The sequence below is a fragment of the Rhinolophus sinicus genome, chromosome 14 (assembly GCF_057876585.1).
Source record: "Rhinolophus sinicus isolate RSI-liver-muscle chromosome 14, RSI-T2T, whole genome shotgun sequence".
Classification (NCBI taxonomy): Eukaryota; Metazoa; Chordata; class Mammalia; order Chiroptera; family Rhinolophidae; genus Rhinolophus; species Rhinolophus sinicus.
Window position 1 is genome coordinate 141,033,305 of NC_142514.1, and position 16,883 is coordinate 141,050,187.

A 16,883-nucleotide genomic window follows, 5' to 3' on the forward strand; every position below is an offset into this window, starting at 1 on the left:
CCCAGCCTGGCAATGCAGAGTCCAGGACTGACCTGGTGACACGTGTGCAGGATTAACTAAGAGGTTTGTGAACGGGGCTCAGACTCACTCTTTACAATAACCCTTATGTTGGTCACTTTCTTTACAGAGCAAGAAACTGAGGCCATAAAAAGAAAGGGAGGCCCTTCTCTGAGCCATAACCTTTACACATCTCAGCTCATGTCATGTTTTTACAGTGTTAATAAGCAGGACAAATTTCCCCTAGTTTGAAGGTGCAGTCAAATACATTGACTTGGCCTGGATCACTTAGTGACAGCAATGGTCACCCCTCCCCAGGAGCCCAGATGTGACTCCCAGGAAAGACACAAGAAGGGGAACCCAGAGGACTAAGGTAGCCCCTTGACGGAGGTGGGCCTCTGCCTGGGCCCCGAATGATAGCAGGCTGACCAGATCTGGAGGGCATTGGGGGTGGGGTGGCATGGGTAAAGGCCTGGAGGTAAGAGTGAGTCATTCACCCATGTGAGAAGAGCAGGAAGTATAAATTTAAGGAATGGTGTCGAGAGGGTCAAAACTGGAAAAACAAGCCAGGGCTAAGTTATAGAGGGTCTGCCATGTCGGGTTGAGGGGTTTGGTTGGCTTTATTGTGCTGGTGGTAGGGAGTCACTGAAGGTTTTTGAGCAGGGGAAGAAGCATGTCTAGAGCTGGGCCTCAGAAACAGAGGTGGAGAAATCCTGGCATGGAAGGCCTTCCCCTGGGCTGGTGGCACAGCTTGTGTGCCAGGTGCCTGGACTCTGTCCAGCACTGGGCTTAGTGATTCAACATTGAGGAAAGCACTCCCCAAGGAGAAAGGACTCATGAATCAGCCCATTGAGGTGAGGAGGCTGAGAGGCTGGGGGCTCACTGAGTCAGAGTCACCCTCCAAAGGGGGAAAGGAGAGTTGCAGGGAGAGGGGCCTGCAGTGCAGTGGGAAGGATTCAGGTCAGATCCCAGCAAGGGCGGTCAGGACTCTGGCTGCCTTCCAGCGTTGATTCTTCTGGCAGTTTTGTGAAAGAGATGGGAAAACTGAGGCCCAGAAACCGTGGAGGGGACCTGACCAAGGTCATACAGCAAGTCGTTGGCAAAGGCCATCCTCACCCTCTAGTCGAAACACGTCCCACCGCTGCAGCCCATCTCCTGCCAAGCGGAGGCTAGGAACCGGTTGGGTCCAGGCAGGGAGCTGACCCAAGTGACCCCTCCCTGCTCACCGCCCTCCCCGCCCCGCCAGGCAGACGGCAAATAGGGCCGGGATGCGCCGCCGCAATGGGACAGCAGGGGGCGCAGGAGCGTCACGGCTGCCGTAGACGCTTGAGCGCAGAGGACGCTCTGCGGGGAACTGCGCTTCGGACGCGGGGGTCCTACCGCGGAACTGTGTATGGACTGTGTGGCCCTGGGGCCTGCACCCTCTCCGGCTTCCGAGGATGCCAACGCAGACCTGCCCGCCCAGTGCTGGGTTCCCAGTGTTCCTATCCCCCACTCAGAAGTGGTGCGCCTGTCCGTGTGTGCGCACGTGTCTCCTTCACAGATTTGCTACTGCTCCCGGGGCCTGGCAGTCTCGGAGCGACCTCTAAAATTCTCCCTGATTTCCCCCTTTGTTCCTGGAAGAGGACCAAGCCCAGGGCTCCTTGTATTGTGTCAGCGCCCCCCTCCCCCCATTCTACTCCCGCACCCCCCATTCACTGCGCTGGTTTCGGCCTTGGGTTTCTGGCTTGGCTCCAGGACTTTCTAAGTGGTGGGGGGAAAGGATATGATCAGCGAGGAGAGGGGCTCTGAGTTGGCGACCCCCGCAAGGTAGAGAAAGGAATGGTACCGGGGCAGGAGAAAGGAGCGAAGGCTGGGAGCCGGCTACCTGGCGGGGATCCTAATAGCGGACGAGCCAGGAGACTTGAGAGCAGAGATGTAAAGGAGGTGAGAGCTGGTAGGGGGTGGGGTGGGGGTCCGAAGATCCCTTCTGCTGAGAGGTGCTGTCCAGGGTTGCGCGGAAGTAGGCGGGGCTAGGGCGGTCGAGGGGCGGAGAGTGGGCGGTCCAAGGCGGGGCCGAGGCGGACAGTCGCGCGGACCCCGCGAAGCTGTCGCGGACGCGCTGACCGAGCGCAGCGGCCGGGCTGGCGGGCGGGCGGGCGGCTGCGAGTATGGTCCTGGTGCTGCACCACATCCTCATCGCTGTTGTCCAATTCCTCAGGCGGGGCCAGCAGGTCTTCCTCAAGCCGGACGAGCCGCCGCCGCCGCCGCCGCCATGCGCCGACAGCCTGCAGGTAGGGGGGCTCCCGGTGCTGGGCACGAGGAGCCGCGGGTGTCTAGCAGAGCTGGGCCGGGTCCTCCGCAGAGCGTGCAGTCGCGGGCTCCATGGTCCACCCTGCCCCTGGGACCCCTCCCCTAGTTCTGAATCCCACTCCCGTGCCTACTGCAGCCCATCCTGGAGCCCTTGAAGCACACGCTCACGGTCCAAACCTCACCCTAGACTCTGACCCCTTTCTGACCCTGGACTCCACCCCTAACTCTGAACTCTCAATTCACAATGGGACCCCAGTCCACACCAAGAGCTCTCTTCAAGTCTGGAACCCCCGGCCTCCCAGATTAGGGAGGGCCCCTGCCCTAACCTCTGAATTGCCACTATATATATATATATATATAATCAGACTCCAGGCACATCTAGAATACACCTGAGCCCCCAACTCTCAGCCAGGACCCCATCTCAGAGCTGGGGCTTTATCCCCAAGACCCTAAACCTCTACTCCGTAGCCTCATTTGTGCCCCCACCCAGATTCCTACTCAAACATCTGGATTGGACTTCAGTCCTCACCTGGGACCCGACCCCAGGGTCCAAACGCTTCCTCTGTCTTCTGCAGGACCACCTCCTACCCTCCCTGCTTTCCCTCCCTTCTTCCCGTATAGAAGGTCCCTAGTTTTTTCCAGCTCATCTCACCCTCTCCTCTTGTTTCTCTCTGGGTGTGCTGGTCCCACTTTATTCTCTGGTTTCTCCTCTGGCTTCTCCGAGTCTTGCTGGGTGTCCTCTCTCTCTGCTTTTGTGTTTCTCTCTTGTTTGGTCTCTTTTGCCCATGTGCCCAACTCTCTTGGTCTGTCCATCACCCCACCCCTCACCACCACCACAGTTTCTCTAGGTCTCTATCTTTGTTCTAGCGTCTCTCCCTGTGGTCATCCCTTCTCCTTATACCTGCCTCTGATTTGGGGTGAGGCGGGGACAGGCTCAGAGAGCCAGTATCCCTAGGACCTGCACCCCTCCCATGTGGTCAGGCGTGGCACGGTGTGGGCACTGGTGGAAGGGACTAAACATGGAATGAACAGCCCGTGGGTGGTGCTCAGGGATCTAAGGTGGGTGGGGGTGATGCAGTGGGGGCACTGGGGTTCCTAACTTATAAACCCTCTCATCCCTGATGTCCTGGTCTTGACTGGGGGCAGTTGGAGGTGTGGGTTGGGAGAGTGGAGGAGCAGAGTGCACCATCAGTCGCCTGTGGTGAGAGGTGTCCAGGACTGGGTGAGTCTGGAGTATGTGTTTGTGTTGCACAAGCTGGGTTGCATGTGTTGGGTATGCCTTGTGTGTGATCATGTGTGTTGTGTCATGTAGCATTGTATGTCATCGTGAGTGGGATTACTTGGGGGGATTCTCAGGGGCTTATGGTGAGTGTGAGGATTGTGAGTGTGTGGCACTGCATGCTGTGTGTGGCGAGGGAGGCTGTGTTGTGTGTAGTGCCAGCTGTATATATGACTGTTGTGTGTGTAGGGAACTTCTGTGTATGTGATTGTGTCATCGTGGGGTGGAGTTATTGTCGGGGCAGCTTGCATAGAGGAGTGCTTGTGTGGTTTTGTATGTTAGTTGTTGTGTGTGGCCACGAATAGCCACTGTAGGGATCTGAAGAAAGGTTTCATTTGGTGTCTTGGCAGAGGGGCGTTGGGTTGGGGGGAACTGTGTGTGCCGGAGTGTGTTTGCAGCCTAGGTGATGGCTTAGAGTCACTGGGCTTGCTTGGGAAATAGATTAGGATCTGTGTGTTGGTGTTTAAGGGTCATGTGTCTGTGTGGGGGCTGTTTGAACAACTCTGGGTGGGGAAGAATGCAGCAGCCAGGGCCAAGGGGTCCAAGGCAAGGAGTGGTTGACTGTGTGTGTGTGTGTCTGTGTGTGTGCATGTGTGTGCCCGTGTGTGCATGGGAGGGAAGCAGTGAGCAAACAGGATTGTCTATGCTGAGGGGTTGTGTCCACAAACGTGTGTCGCGTTAGGCGTGCACATTATCTATGCAGGGTGTGTCTCTATGTCTGGGTGGTGTGTGTGTTGAATGTAATTGGATGTGTGTATCTGTGCTTGGGGAGGTGAGTCTGGGGTGTGTGAGGTGTGTGATGGAAGGTTGAGTGTGAGTGTGATGTGAAGTGTGGGTGTGTGAGCTGTGTGGCATTTTGGTGTGATGTGTGGATTATGTGATCTTTTCTCCTTGTGAACTATTTATGTGTGTGGTGAGGAGTGTGTGCGGGGCTTCCAGGAAGATAAGGGTTGTGTGTGTGTGGGGGGGGTGTTGAGGGCTGTGGAATTTACTGCGGGGGGTAAGCAAGTGTGTGCATAAGGTGTGTGGGGTGAGGAATGAGGTATGTAATGTTTGGGGTGTGTGACATCCACCAGGTGTCCCATAAATGTTTGTAGAGTGACGTGTGTGTGCAGGGAGGGCTTGGCTGCCATCCTGTCCTCACTTCCCTCCCGATTAGGTCCCCAGAGATGGCCAGTGACGTTCTCGAATGGCTCCCCCAGGCTAGGCTGGGTCTACCCTTTGCCCTTCATCCCCCTTGCTTTGACCAAGGCCTTTGTCTTGGGTTTCCGGCTGAGCAGGGCCTGGACAAGCAGGCGTTGGGCGATGTCGCAGTCGGGAACCTTTGTTCTTTTCCTCTTAGCCTGTCTCATGTTTGGGGCCGGGATTTGGAAGGGGGTGGAGAGAGGATGCACGTGTCGCAGGGTCACTGTGTTTCCTGCCACGTCACAGTGCTCTACAAAAAGGAGGGGTCCGGGCACAGGCAGTGAGGCCCGGGTGGTACCCCCAGTGGCACTTCCTTGGTGCAAGAGCACCTTGGGCCAGGCTTGGCGTTGGGCGAGGGCTTAGGCCCCTGGGTGGCCACATCATCTCTGGGGTGCTGAGCAGCGAAGTACCCCCTTCTGTATGCTGGCCTGTCTTCTTCCCTTCTCTGTGTGGCCCCCAGGGAGAGTCCCCAGGCTGGGAAACAACCAGGAAGACCTCAGTCTGTTTCCACTTTTGTTGACTTCACATCTGATGGGGGGAATAGTCCCTGTCCTCGCAGAGAGCCTTATCTGAAAAGGGGAGCGTGATCACTCCTTTGGGGACCCGCTAGTCTGATGGGAGAGATCCAGTCAATAGGAGAATCCAGGTTGTACCCTTCAGAGAAAGGAATGAGGAAACCTTAGCAGACAGTCTGCCAACAGGTATTGAAGAACGTGAAAAGCGAGGACTCCTTACAGTTGGAAAGTACAGAGACTATCAGAGTCAGTCAGGGGAAGGGGCCGGGGGGCCCTTCAGAAGTGTCTCTGAAGTGAGTGGGCTTGAGCTGGGCCTTGAAGGGGGTGTTCGGTAAACAGAAATGTGGCCTGGGGCTGAGGAAGATTCTGACCCAGCCAGAAACAGGGATATGGAATGCAGCTGGTCCTTTCCAAGCACTGCTGTCTGGCTTTGGATGGCCGTCCCTGGGCCTCCAGCCTCCTCACCCTTCACGTCCAAGCCCTTTGCCCGTCCCATTGTCTCTGGCCAGAATCATCGTCATTCTCATCATCATCATCTTTTTTTTTTTTTTTTTAACTTTTAAAATTTATTTTAAGTGTGTTTTTCCAGAACCTATCAGCTCCAAGTCAAGTATTGTTTCAAGCTAGTTGTGGGGGGCGCAGCTCACAGTGGCCCATGCGGGGATCAAACAAGCAACCTTGGTGTTAAGAGCACCGCGCTCTAACCAACTGAGCTAACCGGCCGCCCCCATCATCATCATCTTTTAGGCAGCTCTTTCCAAATTCAAAGCTCCTTAAACAAATGTGTCATTTGACAGATTAGCTCATTCATTTGTCTAAAAGCATTTATCAAGTATCTGTTATGTACCAGTCAGGCACAATTGTAAGTGCTAGGGTCAGAGCAGTGACAAAATCAGCCTCCTGGGGCTCCTACCTCCTGTGTCTGAGGAACCCCGTCTTCCTGGCTCAGCCACACTGTCAGCCCCCAGGCCCTGGGCAGATGGCTCTCCCTTATGTGTTTCCCAGCCTGACGTGCACTTGGTTCTATAAGGCTTCTCTTAAGACACTGGGTGGGGTCTGCCCATCCCAGGTGTCCTGAGCTGGACTTGCCATCGTCCAGATGTTCATATTAATCATCAGATGTCCATAACCCCCTGTAGGGTTGGCAGCCCAATTGCCATCTAAGGAAACTGAGGCCCAGACTAGGGTGGGTGGGGGTCTTTAGGCAGCCTCCTCTTTTTAGACCCTCCTTTTACCAGCCTTACCAGAGACCAGGAGAGGTCAGGTGACGTGTCCAAGTTTCACAGCAAAGTGGCAGGGCTGGTCTCAGAATACAGCGCGCTTGGCCACCAGGCTGGGCTCTGGCCCCAGCACCATGCTGCTTCCTGGCTGGCCTCCGTGCTGCCTGTGGCGGGTAAATGATTATTAATGACCCCTCTGGCTAGGAGACAGGAAACGTTTCCCAGCCACAGCTGGGGACCTGCTCCCTGCCAGCCCCCGCCATCCATAGCCACCCTGGCCATGGTGTCGGCTTGATGTTATATTTCCATTCGGCCGTGGCCTGCTTTGCACCTCCTGCTGTCCACCTTTCCCCTCCCTTTTCTCTCCGGGGTGAAGGACAAGAAGGGACAGAGCTTTCTCTTCCACGTCTCTATCTCTCCATTTTCTCCATCCTGATTCATCTCTAACTTCTTCCCTGCCCCAAACCAGCCAGAAGTACCCTCTCTTCAGGAAGCCTCTTTGAAGGCACTGCCAACCCCTCCAGTGGCCCTATTCTGGGCCCTGGACATTGCGGACTCTGGTACCTCTCTGATCGTTTGCTTTGATGCCCCTAAGTCTGGGCTGGGGACTTGCTGTGGCCTATCCTCTGTCGCTGTCTTAGGACTGACACATAGAGGATCCTCCTAGATGCTTCCTCCAGAAAGCCCCCAGCCCAGCCCAGGGATTCTCACTTCCTCTGAGCACCCCAGCCCTGCCTGTGTGCTGCCAAGCCCTCACAAGTGGACGTTAAGTGAAAATCTACTATATGTCTAACAGAGAGGGAAGGTAGAGATGAGCATGACGTGTGCCTTAAAGTTCTGCCACACATGACCCCAAGTCCGAGTGACAATGTGTATGCTCCAGGGCGGGTAGAGAGATCTAGGTACCAGGACTGACGACGGGCAGGGGGTGGGGGAGGGGAGGGGGCACAGACAAAGATTGATGCTAGTAGATTGTGTGGTGAGTGCCATGCTGGAAAAAACTTGGGAACCAGGGTGGGACAGAGCTGAGACCCCTAATTCAGCCCAGAGTGGGAGAGAGGGGCAAGTTGGGGAGCTTCCAGGAGGAAACATATCTAAACTGAGAAGGAAGGGATGAGCCAGGAGAAGGTTCTGGGCTGAGAGAAGGAGAGAAATGGTGAATGTGAAGGCTGGCTGGTGACAGACAGAGGGAGGAAAGTGTGGTTCTGCAGTTCCCTTGGAGCTGGATCCTGGACTGTCAGGGTGGCTGAGTCGGTGGGATTGGATGGGGGGGTGTAGGGGTAAAGCATGAAGACACGAGGCTGGCGAGGCTGGCAGGGGCCAAACTGTGCAAGACTTATAAGCCATGTCAAGGAATTTGGACTTTTTCCTGAGGGAACTGGGCCCTGGGCAAAGTGTTGAAAGCAGGGCTGGGACGGCTCAGACCTGTATATTAGGGAGCCCACTGGGCCCAGGGGTAGAGAGCACATAGGAGGGATGAGTGGGGAGGCTGGGCTGCCGGTGTGGAGACTGGTGCAGTGTGGTTCAGACCAGGAGTGATGACGCTGACAGGGAAATGTCAAGGAGGGAGGGGAAGGGACAGAGGGGTGAGGGGTAAAGGAGGGAGCTGGTCATCTATAGAGGTGAAGGGAGAGAGAGAACGCCACCCCACTGTCAGAGAGGACATGAGAGGGAAGACAGGGTTTGAGGGCAGATGCCTGGACCTGTGTCAGGGCCCACTAAAGACCAGCCAGTCTCAAGGAAGGCCTCTTAGGTCGGGAGCTTTAAGGCTAAATGGAGACCAGGAGACCTGGCCCGTGCTCGGGCTGCTGCGTCATCCTCTGTAGCACGCATACTTGGATCTGCCCTGGGAAGAATGTTCAGAATTCGAAAATTAAAACAATCTGTGAAATGTAATATTTAATAAAATTCAAATCCAAACTGTATGAATGCATTCCAAAACTAGTTAAAATGTAAATTTATGAAAATGCTAAACATACGTGATGGTTCTAAGACCACTTGTAAGCCTCCACCGCTTCCCTCCAATTTGGATCCAGCCCTAGAAGCTGCTGCCTCTGAGGCTGGACCCCAGGGGCTCCAGGACCTTTGGTCTTGTGTTCAGGGCGCTTCCTGTGGGGAGCCTGTCCCTTGGCTGCTGGCTTCAGGTGGCAGGTATTTTACTTTTTCTGTCCCCCATCTGAGGCAGTTGGTCCCTTGAGCTCCTCCCATCTGTAGTTGCCATTAGTTGGGGGGCCTCGGTACAGAGGTAGGGGAGGGGGAACGGTGAGGAAGTTGCAGGAGCTGAGGGGAACTTTCAGGCAAGTTGCGCAGTTTCCAGAACACCAGAATGTTAAGGTCCCATCTTGCAATCTTGGGACTGGGCTCTACTTAGCTCTCACTCTCACGATCTTGCATAGACCATTTTCTGGGCTGCGTCTTCTCACCTGTAACAGGAGGAAGTTGGGGTCACTATCTCCAGGGGGCTGTATGAGCTCTAAGGACAGGTGACTAAGAATCCGGCATTGTCGGTGTACGGGGTTTGAGCCGTCCTCAGCTCTCAGCTTCCAGCCAGGGCTGTGTGGTGGTGTGATTCTGACATTCTGTGACTTTAAGATGCTGAGGCTCCAGGAGCCAAAGATGCAGACATTCTGTGAATCCAGGATTCTAGGATTTGACGATTTGATGATTCAATGATTCTAAATGGGGCTGCTGGGAAGAGCTGCAACCACCTGCCTTGTTAACGTTGATGTTCAGTTATTAAAACAGAACAAGAAGCAATGGAGACAGATAGCTTGGGGTAGTGGGAGGCCCCCACCCCCAGTGAGGGACAGAAGGAGGGGCCGGGCTGGCATTAGGGGTGATGGAGACCCTCTCAACCTGGCTCCCCCGGGCTTTGTCTCCTGCCACAACACAATTGCTGTGTATGTATCTGTGAGACCTGCTACTCCGTAAGCTTGCAGGGTAAGGGGTCATTTCCTTCGTTCCCCTCTCTCCATTCCTCAACCATTTCAGAATTATGGCAGAAAGAAGAGTGCCCTTGCCTCCCAGCCCCTAAAGTCTCTGGGCAGAAATGTTGACAGTGGAGGAAGGAGAGGCCTGCTCACCCCCACCCCCTCCCAGGCAGCCCCAGCCTGAGGGGGAAAACAGGACATGAACACTTCCTGGACACAGACATGGAAACGTACAAACCCCTGCCTGTGAGGGCCCCAACTCCAAGGGCCTCTGACTAGGGCAGAGGCCAGGGCGGCCAGAAGGGTCGTGTGGGCATTGGCTGGTGACCCAGCAGCACCCCTTGAGTGCAGGCCGAGGAGGGAGGACCCTGCTCCTGCCCTGGGGAGGACTGTGAGAAAGGCTTAAGGAAATGGGGTCCCAGGCCAGGATGCCTGGAGAGCTGATGACTGGTGCTCCCCGGTGGCATGGGCCCACAGCCCAGCCTGGCACAAAGCCAGCCCATCTGTCCAATGGCTTGCTGCCTCTTAAATTGTGCCTCAGCACCCACGCCAGAGTTGGGGAAGGAACATCCAGGCAGGAGAGAAGGATCTCAGCCCTCTAGAGAGCCTGTCCCGGCTGGGTCCCTCAGAAGCCCGGGACCACTACGAGAGTCCCAGCCTGGAGGGTTCACAGATTAGGTGACAGAGGCTCGGAGTGGGCGCAGGTCACACAGCACTGGCAGGACCTGAAACCTGCCTTCCTGATTCCTGGTCCTGGGTGCTCCCCATTGCCTGCAGTTCTCCTCTTTCCCCTGGAACACCTGGGGAGCAGGAGCGGAGGAGAGGAGAGGAAGGTTAAGGGGTGGCAGAGCCCTGTCTGTCACTCCTCCATCTTTCTCCTCCCACAGGCCAGAAGGCAGATGGGGTGGCAACAGCTGCTCCCTGTCATCCACAAGGCTCCATTGTCTACCACCTTCTGTCTTGGCCCTGAGGGTAGGGCCCCCAGCAGGGAGCCCCGCCCCAGCTGCCCAACCCACAGTGGGCCTCCTCTCTTTTCACTGCATCACTCTCTTCTTCCTGCTGCCCCACCCTTTACTCTCATCGCTGCTTCCCTTGGACTCTCGCCCCACCCTGGTAAAGCCTCTGTCTCTGTCTTTTTGTGTCAGTCTCTCTCAAAAGATTGTTAGACTTGGAAGGGCCCTAGATCATCAAGTCCAACCCCTTCATTCTTCCGGTGAGGAAGGTAGCTCCGTAAGGGGAAGGTCTCCGGAGGGGAAGTTGCACAGGAGGTTGTGGCAGGGCCCAGGTCACGGAAGCACACTGCCCTTGGTGGCCTGAGTCTTGGGTTTGAGGACAGACCAACCTGACAGGCTTCTCCCCTCAGCCCTGAGCTGGTCTCCCTTCCTCTTCTTTGCCCAGACTACTGTCCTCTCTGTCACTGTGCCTGCTGCCTGGCTGACCCCTCCTTGGGCATACCCTGCCCTTGGGACTCCATGACTGGAATGTGTACCCATGCACACGTGGACACATGCAAGTACATACATGAGTACATACAAGTCCCAGGTGAAAACCGATATCTTATAGTTAGGAGGCTGTCCTGGCACCTGTGTTCTTTTCCTTTAAGGTACCACACATCTTTTCCAGGAAGTCCCCCAGAATCTCCCTGTAGACTGTCTCCATCCCACTAGCCCCTTTGTCCCAACTGAGTTGTATGAGTTCCCTCTGTGACTTCAAGGGCCTGGCTGAGTCCCCCGAGTCCTGGAGCACCTCCTTCAGTGTTCCCTCCTTCTGTCTCCAGGAGGGCCTCAGCTTCCTGTGGCTGGGTGGGGAAGGCCCTGAGGTCCCCAGAGGACAGTGGGACAATGGGGAGGCGGTGACAGATGAGACATTGCGTCTTCCCCAAAGCAGGCTCCACCCTACCCTGACCTTCTGGCTGGTGGCTGGGACACAGTCCTGGCCTGTGGGCCCTTTGGGACTTAGGATCCTGGTCTGCCCCACACCTTGGACCTCTCAGCGCCGAGGGCAGGGAATCAGAGCTCCTGACCTCACAGCAGCAGTTCTCTCACTGGAGGCTGTGGAGCCAGGTCCCCAGGGCGCCAGCAGCATGTTACTGGGGTGGTGTAGGTACCCCAGGCTCTGGGAGGAATGAGCTGGCCAGCTCTGACGGGGAGTAGGCAGGAGGTGGGCTTATGGAGGAGCTGCGAATGCCTAGCTGAGGTGCCCCTCCACCTGTCCACCTTTCCCCATGTTTACAGTCGGACACACAGAACCACAGGGCACGGGGCAGTTGGGGAATCAAGTGAAAGTAGCTGCCCCTCTTAGAGAAGGGGGGGGCTGTCCTGGGACAGTGGGTGGGGCCTCAGAGGCCAATGTGGAAAAGGAGGCTCAGGCTTGTGGACAAAAGGGATGGGCCCTGGGGTCAGACACTTATCTGGGCCCTCGTCATTTCCTCTGCCGGACACGGCTAGGCTAGCAGGGTCATTGCACAGAGGGAAGGAACGGGTCAGAGCCAATGCACACCAGCCCTACAGCGGACTCAGGCACATGGATGAACTTGTCGTGCCCTGGGCTGCAGTTAGTCCCCCATGGAAGCTCAGCCATGTGGCCACTGTCACCCTGGGAGATGGCCACATATAGACCATTGTCCTGCATCCAGACCCAGTCATGCTGGGCGACGCTCGGGCCCAGATGCAAGCATGGCTGAGCAGGAAGACCCCACAAGACACAGGCATGTGGGACAACCAGACACCCTGCCACAGCTGTACCACAAGCATCCACACACCAGGTGCAGCTGCTGTCACCCCTTTGGTGACCCTAGGAGAGCCATAGATTCCAGCAGTCATGGGCAGGCAGCCAGGGCCTGGGTAAGAAGAGGGGGCACCAGGCAGGGAACACAGAACCACCTCCCATACCAGACTGTGCCCTCCCCTAAGTTCTCTGAGTACCTGAGGCTGTTTATTTCCTAGCAAGAATGGGTGTCTCATTCCCCCTCCCCTTCCCCCGCCCCTTCCCCGTCCCCACCACATGCTTTCAAAGCTGCCAAATCAAATCAGCCCCTGCGCTCGCGCCAGGCTGGCATGGCGGCCAGCAGCTGACGGGAATGAAGCCAGGCTCAGAATATCCCGCCGCCTGTGCCTGTGCCATGCCTGGGCGCACATATTGGTGGAGGTGGGGGGGCGTAGCCAGCCCTTGGGCAGTGCTTGGGGGAGGCTGGGGTTTCTGGACACCACCTGGGTGGTGGGGTCCCAGAGATCGAGTGAGCAGGTCCCTGGTATAGCCACTAGTGTTCGAGGAGCTATGGAAATGTTGCTGATGAGACGCAGGTTGGGGGCGTCCAATCGGAGCCCAGACAACTGGGCACCAGGCTGGGATTGGGGGCTCATACACATGATCGCATTCATTTAGGATTCATAGCAACCCCAGCTGAGAGTCTAGCCCACGACTATGTGAGCTTGATACTACAAATCCCATTTTATAGATGGGGAAACTGAGGCTTAGAGAAGGGCAGTGAAGTTCCCTGGAGAGAAGCAGAAGCTCCCTGGGAAAGGGTAAAAATGTGGTAGATTCTACTTCTGAGGAGCCCCAGGCTGAAAGGAACAGCTTGGCTCTGTGTTCAGAGTTGAGGGGCAGAGAAAATGCCATAGATAGTGGTGCCCAAGGAAGCAGAAAACAAGAAGGGAGTGTGGGGAAAGAGCAAGGTACAATCAGGCAAGACTCCATGGCCCAGGCCTCCTGTGGAACACTAGGGACTGGGAGTGGGGCAGGCTGGGGAGAAGGGGAGAAGAACGGGTAGGCCTGAGCCCCTGGACTTCTTGTCTCTGCAGCCAGCCAGGACCTCCTTGCACAGGAGCCAGTGCCCCCAAGAAGTAGAGACGTCCGACTGGAGGTGAGAGCTCAGCAGACGGAGGAGTGGGTGGGCTTGGGGGTATGGGGGCACAGGCTGGGGGTCAGTCTGAGCATTGCCTCCAACCCTGGGAGGACCTGGAGGCTGGAGCCGAATCCCAGCCCTACCCCCTCCAGCCTAGGGTCACCCCCTCCCAAGACTACCTCCCCCACTGTGCTTCCCCACGGGGGGTTCCTTCCCACAGAGGACTGGCCTCCTTCCATGTCCTCCGGGAGTCATTTCAAACTCCTTCCTCATCCTCCCTACCCTCATCCAACGATTCTCCATTGATTCTCTACCCGAAGTATTTCTTGAATTCCTCTCCTCCTCTTCATCGTCGCTGCCTGCCCTCGTCCGGAACTTGTCATCCTACTCCTGGACGGCTCACTGCTGTCTGCTTTTAGTTGCCCCCATCTTCTATGTGGCTGCCAGAAGGTGCTTTCTAACACACAAACCTGAGCTTGTCACTGTTCTGCTAAAAACTTCTCCATGTAACCCAACCCCCTGCTCCCTCTGCGGCCCCAGTCAGGCTGCAGCCTCGCTCCATCCGTTCTTGCCTCCCCAGAACCACTCCTGCCGGCCTCTTCCTGCCTCAGCTTCCCAAATCCTTCTGGGCTCAGCTCTAGCCTCCCCTCCTCCAGGAAGCTTTCCGTGCCCCTCGCACTCCCTCCTCTGAGCTCTCCTGCCCTGGCTGTCAGACACTGGGGGGGCATTCTGTTGTCTGTGCCATTGGCGCCCTATTTGCTCCGTTATGTGACTCTGTATGTCTTTCCCTCTGAATTGTGAGCAACTTGAGCCCAGGGACTGTGATGGTTTTCATTTCTGAGTCTGAGTGCATTCATTTCCTTTGAGATGAGGGGTGCCATCCCTAGCCCCTGCCAGCGCCTTTGGGTGCCTTGTAGGAATCTACAGAGTTCAGAGGGAACTTGAAATGGGGGGGTGGTTGGCACAGAAGAGGGGTGTGTGTAAAATGGACCAAGCAGCAAGACCGACATGAGCCCGCACTTGTGCCCACCCCTGGTTGAGAGGAAGGGGAGGGCTACTGCTGCTGTACGAGCTGCTCCTCTGTGCCAGGAGCTTTAACACACTTCCCTGTTTAATCCTCACAGCCGCCCTGTGAGGCAGACGCTGTTCTTCTCCTTTCACATTTGGGGCAGCTGAGGCCTAGTGGGGTCACACACTGAGTGAGTCAGGGGCAGGGCTGAGAGTGGAGACCAGATGTGGCTCATGCCCAACCCTCGCTCTCTCCCTGTCCTCCTGTAAGATGGGAAAGATGCCCACACAGGGCCTGGGGCACGGGGTGGGGGGGGTAGGGAGGCAGCATGGGCTCACAGCTGGGACGTGGGGCAAGCCCTGAAAATGTCCCTACAGATGGGAGCTGGGGAAGGGACTGAGGAGGGGGTCCTGGAAAGTCATTATTAATTTATTTAGGGCCATGGCATTTCAAGGGCGGGGGAAGCTCCCCCAGAGCTAGGACAGATGGCGTTCCTGGGAGCCAGCAGTGTGTCAGCAGCCACTGCCACCTGCCAGGAAAGACTGTATTTGTCATCCTCCCAGGAAGCCGTGAGGGGAGAGAGCTTTGGAGAAGCTGAGACCCTCCTGGGCGACGGGAGCTGGGCCTCAAGGAAAGGAGCCAGGCTCAGGCTCCTTGTTTGTGCCTCTGTTCACGGGCCCTTTGCCTAGGCCCTTGGCCCTGCTTCTGTGCATGGTCAGGCTCGGCCCTCCTGCCTAGCTCCGCAAGCTCATCCTCACCGTGGTGCATTCCTGCATCGTCCCCATTTGCTTCCTTTGCCTCTGTTCTCTTTCCACTTTTCCTTTGTCTGGGTCCGGCCGCCCCCTCCCTCAGACTGAGGATCTTAGGCTATGACCCCTTCCACCCTGCCCCCCACAAACACCCACCCAGAAGATGGCAGGTGTCTGCCTGGCCCCTTGGCAGAGCCAGTTCTATTTGTGGGTCTAGTTAGCACCCTATGCTGAGTGTCCAGGCCCACGTTCGGTCCTGCTGGGAGAGATGGGTTGCCACCCTCGGGGATTCCCCAACATAGAAAAGACAGCACTGGAGAGAGAAGGGACGGCTGTTGCTCCGACTATAGGCACAGCTGGAAGGAAAGAGAGAAGAGGGATGGGGGGTGATGGGGAGCCCTCCTGTCAGGGTGGAGGCTGGGGAGACAAGATGGCCTCATCTAATGGGCAGACCATGGGGTCGGATGGGCATGAGTTCAAGTCCCAGCTTCACTAATTCCTAGGTGTGTGATCTTGGGCCAGTCCCTTAACTGGCCTGAGTGTCAATTTCCTCACCTGTCAAGGGGATAAGAAGCTCCATCATTATTAGGCATAATCACACTTATTGGACATAATCACAGCAGAGCTGCTGGAAGACGTCATAAGGACAGTATGTGTGAGGTGCCTGGCTCAGGCCTGGCCCGCAGCAGGTCCTTGGAGGGAATTGGCACCCTCCCTGCTTCCCTCAAGGGTGCGCTCCTTGGAGCCAGGACTAGGCTGTGTGCCCTGTGAGACAGGGTGTACCCCAGGGCTGGGCTGGGTTCATGGAATGTCTGTGAGCACAGCACGTTTTCCTAGCACTGGCAGCACCACAGCCAGGGAGCAGGGCTGCCGGCACCTATCCCACCTAGCGGTGGTCTGTTTAGCACACCCTCTGGGATGGCTCCCTGGCCCCTGTGCCAGCCAGCCAACCTGGGGGAGGAGCTCTTCGGGGTCAGTCTGGAATCTGTGTTCGGGGGCCAGGGCCACGACTCCCTCTGGAGGTCAGGGCCGAAGCAGTTCACTCAGTGAACTGAGCACAGTGGGTCCATGCCCTCTCTGTGCTGGCTCTCAGGGCCCAGACGGGGACTTAGGAGCCCTAGCTGGGTTGCGGGCTAGGAGAGAGGCAGACGTAAACAAGGGCACAGGTCTCCACAGTGAGTACCCGGATGCGCAGCCTAGCAGCACTGGTTCCCCTGTTGCTGCGCATGGAAGAAGTAAAGACCACACCCCTTGGCATGTCATTGCCGGCTGGCAGGGCCCCCTCATGTCCACTGTTTGCCCCCAGACATGGCAGTGCTCACTCCCCAGGACACCAGCTCTTCCAGGCTTCCCTGCCTTTGCTCACACTGACCACTCTCTCTGGAGTACCTTTCCCTTTTTTCTCCACCGACTCCCTTTTTAAGCCCCAGATTAGTTGTCACCTCCTCTGTGAAGTCCTCTCAGATTGCTCCCTCTACCTCAGGTCAAATCAGTCTCCCCTCTTTCCTGGGTACTCACAGCCCCCAAGCTTTTCTGAGCTTTCAGTCAGGTAATTTGTTACCCCATGTAGTTATATATCCTTTCCCATGTTGTTGTAAACACCTGGGGCGTAGGAACCAAGACTGTTTCCTTTGTCTCTCCTGGGCCCACATGGGGCCTGGCTTAAGCCCAGTATATAGTAGATGCTCAATAAATACTTCTTGATTGAATGAGAATGGTTGTGAGGGGGTTGGAGCAGTTCCAAGAAGGGGGCAGTTGCTGGATTGGTGGCAGTCTTAGAGACTTCCTGGAACTTTGGAGGATGGGGAGGGCCAAGGCCACCGACTGATGAGGCCAGAGATCAGCTGGACAGTCAGAGGA

General features: G+C 56.4%; 1 protein-coding gene across 5 annotated transcripts in view; it reads left to right on the top strand.

The window, feature by feature from the left end:
* Nucleotides 1–16,883, top strand: part of PDE2A (phosphodiesterase 2A) — an 88,888-nt gene that overhangs the window by 24,476 nt on the left and 47,529 nt on the right. For 2 of the 5 annotated variants that reach the window (XM_019744351.3, XM_074335826.2), the window contains exon 2: nt 2,198–2,270. In XM_019744351.3, coding sequence (XP_019599910.3) covers nt 2,198–2,270 — 73 coding nt within the window. Of the gene's footprint in view, nt 1–1,803; nt 1,924–2,095; nt 2,271–13,221; nt 13,284–16,883 lie in introns of those variants that run through there. The other 3 variants (XM_074335825.2, XM_019744352.3, XM_088791587.1) reach the window with 3 other exon arrangements.